Source organism: Halyomorpha halys, unplaced genomic scaffold (genome assembly GCF_000696795.3).
Source record: "Halyomorpha halys isolate HHAL.00 unplaced genomic scaffold, Hhal_1.1 Scaffold746.1, whole genome shotgun sequence".
In the NCBI taxonomy this organism is placed as follows: domain Eukaryota; kingdom Metazoa; phylum Arthropoda; class Insecta; order Hemiptera; family Pentatomidae; genus Halyomorpha; species Halyomorpha halys.
The window spans coordinates 265,163-273,577 of NW_027107304.1; the positions used below are offsets into that span (position 1 = coordinate 265,163).

The 8,415-nt window shown below is 28.8% G+C and overlaps 1 protein-coding gene across 2 annotated transcripts; it reads right to left on the reverse strand.

Moving 5' to 3' along the window:
- Positions 1 to 269: 269 nt before the first annotated feature.
- Positions 270 to 8,044, reverse strand: Ing3 (Inhibitor of growth family, member 3). Of its 2 annotated transcripts, none has more exons than XM_014428749.3 (9): positions 7,921 to 8,044; positions 7,262 to 7,333; positions 6,999 to 7,127; positions 6,778 to 6,912; positions 5,710 to 5,802; positions 5,440 to 5,630; positions 3,880 to 4,067; positions 3,295 to 3,493; positions 270 to 627 (listed from the first exon to the last, which is right to left on the reverse strand). In XM_014428749.3, the coding sequence occupies exons 2-9, from the start codon at positions 7,287 to 7,289 to the stop codon at positions 511 to 513; spliced, it is 1,080 nt and encodes a 359-aa protein (XP_014284235.1). In that variant the 5' UTR covers positions 7,290 to 7,333; positions 7,921 to 8,044; the 3' UTR covers positions 270 to 510. The 2 variants fall into 2 exon arrangements, with proteins under 2 accessions (XP_014284235.1, XP_014284234.1); XM_014428748.3 differs by lacking the exon at positions 7,921 to 8,044 and adding an exon at positions 7,466 to 7,640.
- Positions 8,045 to 8,415: the final 371 nt, after the last annotated feature.

Here is an 8,415-nt window from a genome sequence, read left to right on the forward strand (position 1 = left end):
TTGAATTTAGTAGAACTAAGATAATTTTGTGAAACCCATAGAAGAAAAATTGTCCTCCTCTCTTGCTTTTCGCCACTGCCAGCTAGAAACTGTCTTCTATTGGCCACTTGGGGTAATGGTAGAAGACAGCACATGCTTAATGTTAATGATGCTCATTAACATTAAGCATGTGCTTATTGTCATGGGGGGAGGGGCACCTTTTGTTCATATTTTCTGTTTAAACAGAACAGCTTTAATATCCAAGAGGGTTAAAAAATAAAAGAAGAAAATAAGTGTTATCATAAGTTAAAGTTTATTCATACATTAATTTTGTAAAATAAGATGATGAAAAATACATGTCAGTGGAGATTATTGATTTATAATTTTAAGAAACAGTACAAAGTACAACCTATTTGTTTCAAAAATTACATTATTGAATATAAAAAATAATAAAATAATTCTGAACTGAAAAAAGAAAATCCAAATAGAAAAAAATAATACAAATAATATTTTTTTTTTTTTTTTACTGAATTACTGATTTTTTCTATTTCTTCTTTTCATAGCAGCCGTGCAATGCGGACAATACCATTTTCCTTTTGGTTTATCAGTGATTCCAACGCATGGATAATGGTACCATTCATACGGGCACTAAAATGACAAAGAATAATATGATTAATATTAGAGTAATAAATATAAACACTTTGATCAATTAGGTGAACTTCACACCACAGAACAACCAAGTTAGTCTTGGCTGAACAGATGGTGCAAGGAAAAATAAATACTAGAATTCAAATGGAAACAGATATTAAATTAGTATTCATACTTAACTTCAAACGAGTAAAAATAAAACTTAAAAAATGTAAATATTTCAAAAATAAATGTTCTAAAGGAATTTGAAGGTATTTCCTTCATCTTAATGGATATCTATGTATCGGTTTTCTCTATACAACATACAATAAAAATAAATATTCTTAAATCTTACAAAAGTGCAGCATTACCTAAAACCTAAAACTAGGTTTTATAAATACAGTTAACCTTCAGGGACTTCAACATCAGGGAAATGAAAAATTACTTTATTACAAATATAAACGATTGAACGTATTATTCAAAATATGAAGGAGATGGTCAAGGGTGTGGTCAAAAAGGAACAAAATATAGTTATTTTATTTAATTTTGTAAAACTTCATCAGGGCTAAAAAAGATATAAAAACAACTAAAAATACTTCGACAAAAAAGTAAACCTAAGGTAGGGTTAAAAATTATATAAATAAAAGTGAAAAGAAAATTATATAAAACTGAACAAAAAGGAGAAATAAAAATAGTTATCAAATAAATAGTTAATAATAAGTATGTATATAAAAAATTACACTATCTTATAATTGTCTATTTTATACTATAATTATTTTTATTTCCTCTTTTGTTAATTTTTTTATAATTTTCTTTTCACTAATATTTACATAATTTTTAACCTTACCTTAGTTCACTTTTTTGAATCTTATTTTAAAAATATTTTAAGTTGTTTTTGTATCATTTTCAGCCTTGATGAAACTGAACAAAGTGGGACAAAACAGGATGAAATAGTTGTTACCTATTTTTTGTTCCTTTATGACCACACCCCCGACCATCTCCTTCATATTATGATAAACTACTTTGAACTAAAAACAGTATTAGTAAATTTTAAACTGGTATTTGAAGATAAGTCTGTAAAACATGATTACCACACATCGTAACTTTTCTACATAATACAAAACTCATGCAAGGAGCTCTCCATTTTCTTCATAAGTTTGTAAGGATAGATACAGAGTCACACTAGCTTTAATGGGTTAACTTCAGTTTATCAAAGAAGATATATATCATTTAAAAAGTTTATTTTCTTCATTTATAAAGTTATTTTGTATTTTAGGGGATTAATAACCTCAAAAAATACAAGTTATTATTTACAACCTACATTATCACAGTATTTGAATGTTTGTGCTGCTATCAGTATCAAAAGTTTTTTACTGAAAAAAAGCGGAATAAATATTATCTTTTATACACTTTTAAGTGACCCAAACCATCCTTGGGAGGTATTAGATAATTGAAATTCTGGTGATAGATGTCAAGTAATTTTAAACTAACAACACCAATATTTTAACAAATTTGGTTTAGATAGTATTTTTAGAACAGGTAAATCATTTATTCCTTCATTTTTCACACAAAGATGGGTCGGACATATTCGCAAGATGCAGTGTTGGTTAAAAAGTAATTGCAATTAAATTTTACTGTAATTAGTAATTGCAATTACTTTGGTTCAACTAGTAATTGTAATTTTGGACAATTATTACAACTACAGTATTTTTACATTTTTTTTTAAGGCTCAAGTCTTTACATATTTACACCCCCAGAGTGGGAATGTCGATTCATTTCTCGGGGCCACCATGAAATAAATATTGATTGACTCTGGAGGTAATCGAACCCACAACCTTCTGCGCCAAGCACTCTGGGACCCTTGCCTTAGCCGGCTCAGCTATCCTTAAAGCTATCAAGTAGTTGAAATTACAAATAAAAATTGTGATTTTATTTCTACTATTTCAAATTACAGTTGATGTAATTGCAATTACTTTTTAACCACACTGGCTGGATGGCTGGAGAGCATATATAAAGGAATATATATATTGAGGTGTAGATAGTTGACCGTAGATTAATGATTGTAGAAGTTTGTCGGGGGTACGGTCAGCAAAGAACAATATAAATAAACCTGAGTTTCAGGTCTTCATCAGGGGTTATACCGCACCCCCCAACAAACTTCTTCAATTATATATATATATATATATATATAAACTATTGGAAAGTAGAATGTTCATTAGATGGTCAAGCATATTAAGAATTAGATGACGCTACTGGAAGCGGACACCTGAAATATTCTAGGTGCCCACAAGTGAAAAGCAACAGCACTTCTCAGAGACAGCTGGCGACTGAAGATACAGGAGGTCTTGACTCTCCATGAGTTGCAGTTCCACAAAAGAAGAATTTTTCACTAAGTGTTTTAGAGTTATGCTCTTACTTTTTTTATTTCTCAAGGGACTAAACAATTCAAGTTATCAGGATAAATTGTACTTAATAAAGAATTTAGTTACAGTTTATCCCCCTCAAAACTTGGTATAAAACCAAACTTTCTAATCGGTGCCTGATCCTGTGTAGCTAAAAACCTAGTTAGTCTAGTTATACCTTACCCTACCGATGAACCCAGCACTATCATATTGTAGGCATTCAATAATAATAAATAAACAGTGAATAATACAACAGGAAACAAAGAACATTAAAATTAAAAAATACCGTTTTGTTGTCGCAGGCAACCATTGTACCAAAGGCAACTTCATTGCAGATACAGTATCTTGGCTCATTTGGATCATAGCTTTCTGAATTTCTGTCAGATGAAACAGACGGTGGTTCAGAGGGTGACGGTATAGACGCTGGTGATGATGCAGGAGTTGCAGTCAAACCACTTGAAACACTGGATAATATACCTGATTTTCTGAAACAAATTAAAATATTTTAACACATAAAAAAAGCCATGTTTTATACTTTTACTAAAACAATCAATTTGTAAAACATTTTTGAAAAAAGACCGAATACTAAAAAACCCAAATTACTTTTTTAAAAATCGGTTTTATATTAATACACAATAAGAATAATCAAAAATTTCATTATTGTACTCGTGCTGAATTTTAATTTCATAAAATTAATAAATTTTAATTTCTATAAAAATGAAAAATGTTTTTAAAAAATCTGAATTTTTCAGAGATAATGGCTATCAAGTTAATTATTATCCTAACAGTAGTTGGCCTACACCTGAATAATAATATTTATATTATAAAGATAAGAGAGAGAACATGACTGAATTAAGCAGAAAATAATCACTTTTTATGTTTTTTATGGGTGTCCTGTATGGCGGCGATTGCTGTCTGCGCTGCTCCAGCTAATTCTTTACTGATACTTATTTCGTGACCATGGCCCGAACCACTGCCACCTCCAGTTCCTCCTCCGCTACCAGAATGAATCGCCTCGTATGACGCCTTCAAACTAGCAGTCCTCCTTCCCTGTTGCATCTGTAACAAAATAAACAAGAAGTGAACAATCACACATAAATAAAAGATTAATGTAATTTTTAATATTTACATAATGAGTGTTTTAAAAATAAAATTTCTATTAATTATTTTTCAAGGTTTATAATTTACAAATACTTATATTATTTTAAGAAAAAAAATCAAACTTTTTTCACTTTTATATTTATTATTATAATGAACATATCAAACTACACGAAAATTAAAAAAAAAAAATATGCTAACAAATATTATAAATAGTTTAACTAACAACATATAATATGTTAGCATCATATTTTTAAATTACTATATATTATTATAGGTTGAACATGAACTGGTATAGATTCAAAACTCCCATTATAATAAATACTTTAAGAAGTAAAAAAAGATTAATTTTATTTTCCTGTGAAATAATATAATTGGTTTTAAAAATATTTTTTGATTCAATTCAAATTTAAGAGTTCTCAATTATTTATCTGTCCAATCATAAAACACTTATATCCTTGCTTTTGCCTCCCATTTCATTTCTCTTAGTCTTGAACTATCTCATTTTCAAGAATAAATAGAAAATATGGGTGCCTATTGATGACTTGTTTTTTTAAATTTAAAATAAAACAAAAGAATTAGGTAGTTTTTGTTATATTTATACTGATAGCCAACGTTATGGCCTAATTTTGTGGCACATAGAACATGCTAGCCTATAAGAACAAATAAAGCAGAAATTAATGGTTTTGTAAATTCCTTCTACTTTGTAGTAACGATACTTCAAATTTTCCCTTCAGGACAACCATATGTCCATAATCTTGTTATGGAATTTCTAAATAACTCAAAATGTTTTGCTTTAACGGTTTTCAAGATTTTGAGCATCTTTTTTCATAAATGTATTTTTATCATTCTCTTATTCTTAAAACATTCCCTAATATTACTTTAACTATTTTTTCAAAAAATCTATACTTAGTTTTTCAGAAAACCTTTACTTTTCTGCAATGAAGATTGAATTAGCAAGACAACTTTCTGCAGTAGGTAACATTCAGCTGATTCAAGTCTTTTTATAAATTAAGGTCTGTTCCAAGAACCACTTCTAACGTTTTGCCTCCCAAAACTTGTACTGTGCATGCTCCATACAGTTTGCGGAATGTCAGAGTGGTTCTTGGTACAAACCTATAAAGTGAAAGCAATATAAATTCTTGGAAACAAATTTCTCTTAAAATATATCCAAAAATACTATCATTCAAAGATTACCAGAAGTTTAATCTCAGAAAGATTAATTAATCATTTTTCGATTTTATTATTTTTACACATTAAAATATTCTTAGTAAAAACAGAGTTTTCTTACATTATATTTGATTAACGCTATTTGTATAAGGGTTATATTTACCTGCTGAGTAGCGGCAATAGCTTGAGATGCAGCAGCAGCTATTGCAGAACCACCAGCACCAATATGACCAAGGGAATAAACCGCAGGTGTTACAGTAGTTGTGACATTAGCACTCGAAACTCTTATATCAGGGATAATTTTTTCGACATTAACTCTTTTCAATTCAGAACTTCCTGAATCCCTTCTTTTTTCTACAAAAAAAAAAATTAAGTTTTAGATTTGAAAATATCACAAACCTATCAATATTACTATAATATTGATGAAAGTTACCATGATGGCTAATTCTTTGTGATGGGGCAAAACTGTATCGATTTTCTTTTTGACTTGAATTGGTAGAAGTGATGTTGTCCATATCATGAGAGCCTAAAACCAATCATAACATACTGTGGCATTATTCACCTAGAGTACTAAGTATAGACTTCTTGTAAATAATCTTATTTGAAATACTTTTTTGTCTTAGTTATATAAACAAGGCATTGTTTTTTTTCACTGAGAAAGAAAAAAGTCAGTTTTTAGAAGCTTGATCATTAGTCAAATATTATGGTTTATCTGAGAAAATGGCACTGAATATAACCTATTAATTATTTAACATCTCTCTATTAAGCCTATCACATAAATATCAATGCCAAAGAAGAGCAGTACAAAATCCTAAAAAAACTTAAAGTTACAGCGATATTGACTGATAAAATTACCATAAGAAATTTCAAATGTTTCTTGTAGGAACAGACATCTCTTAAATATTTAAAATTAGAAGCAGAATAAGGTAAAGGGATATGCATGGAAGTTTTTTATTAAATATGGCATTAGAAAAGGTTGTAAGAAAATCAAGGACCCATACGATTAGCACCATCTTCCAAGTCATACATAAGCTGAGGTAATTCAACAACGTTGATACAGTGATATCAGAGTAGACATTGAAGAAAGTATACATACATTGTTTTTGAAACAATGTCAGTAACTTTGATCTCATAATAAATGAGCAAAATACCAAATATATAAGAATTGTTAAAACTATGATACATATTACATATTGTGACCTTGACATTGGACTCTAAATTTCTAGAGCATGGAGTATCCTTCATATATCTGGTAAAGGAAATGAACTACCAGAATGACATATCACAGATCTGCAGCCAGATCGATACCATCAATAAATGTTTTTATAATTTACCAAAGCGAGTAAGATCAGGCTTGTTTCTCCCAAAATCAATCTCTAAAAGAATCTATTGTATCAAAAAGATGTCGACATAATCTACATTATACAAATTTTAAAAACTAATTAAGTTAACTTTTATGACAGGAATAAAATATAATCAAAAACCAACGTAATACACTTACGTTTCTCTAATATTTCAGTAATTCCACTATGGTCAGCCTCTAATTCTAATTTAAACTTGTGAGTTTCTTGATCTAGTCTTCTAAGATATCTAGCAACTAAATCATAAACTTGATTTGATAATTGTACTTTCTCATCTGAAAAAAAGACAATCTTTTAAAACACTACTATAACTTAAAACACTAGTATAATTTAAATATATAATATAAGATAGAACACCTACCAGCATCTTCCAGTGTTTTGTAGTAATCTTTTCTAATTGTTTCATATTCTGCTTCTTTCTCTGCAGGTTTCATTCTTTTTGCATTTGAAAAAAAGAACTTCACTCTCTTTTCTAAACTATCCATTGAATCTTAAAACATAAAAATTTAATTGGTACGTGGTAAAATATATAAAAGAAATTGAGGGAACACTTATGATCCAACTTGTCTAAAAGCAAAAGATACATACAATATAAATTGTGTATAAACATTGAATAATCCTTACTTTGAACTTGTAAATCCAGTTCTCTCATTTCTGTGAACCTATCTCGCAGCTCTTGGGGTAAGTGCTCAATCACTACAAAAACATGTTAGTTACAATTCAAACTAAAATTCAAGTCTAAACTATTCAAAATAATCAATTAGGAGATGAAACTATTAAGTTATAAGAAATCACAAAATTAAGTTAACCTTATCTATTAATACTTACTTTCCAAGTAATCTTCTAAGTATAGCATTTTGATAGCTATTTATTCGCCAATACTCTTTAAAATGTATTACTAAATACGAAAATAATTATAATATCGCAATAATACAGTTTTAAAGTTCGTGTAACCAACAACTGCTTATCTTATGGGCAAGTTCATAGCCTTTTGAGATTTCTTGACATTAACCATTAATATTCAATGATAATTGTGTAATTTTTAATAGAAAGAGATATTCGATGTTAAAATAAATACAGTAAAACAATTTTCAATGAAAGGGAGCGCCGACACAATCAGATTTAGGTAAAAACAATTCGTAATTAATTATTTTCATAATTTTAATTCATTATCTAAAATATTTATGAGCAATATAGCTCAACTTTTGAAGACAAATACGATATCAGTTACGTTAGTATAATAACATTTACGCTCCGAGAATAACGGTTACAAAATATCACACCTGTTACAAGAGAAGAGGTTCCGTGCCTGTAACTGTTTCCATTTGCGGTCAGCAAATAAACAAAAAATTATTTATTCTTACCGACGTTTCGACCTGATTTTCAGGTCTTCATCAGGGCTATAAAACAAAAAGAGATACAACCATCATTCGGAGAAACATAGAAATAAATAACAGACTAACAAATTTGGAAATATACATAACAATGAATTGAAACTATAAAATAATCAATTAATTACCATGGATTTAGACAGTAGTAAATTGATAACAATATAAGATGTGAATCAGCACATAGTTTTCAGTTTTTAGACACTACTTACATATCTCATCTTATACGTGTCTTCTTCCCTATATAATATTATATCCTATATATATTATACTTATCTTATATCTTATATGCCTATATATTGTACTTATCTTCTTCCGTATATAATGTTATATTAAGATGAAGACCTGAAGATCAGGTCGAAACGTCGGCATAAATAAATATTTTTTTGT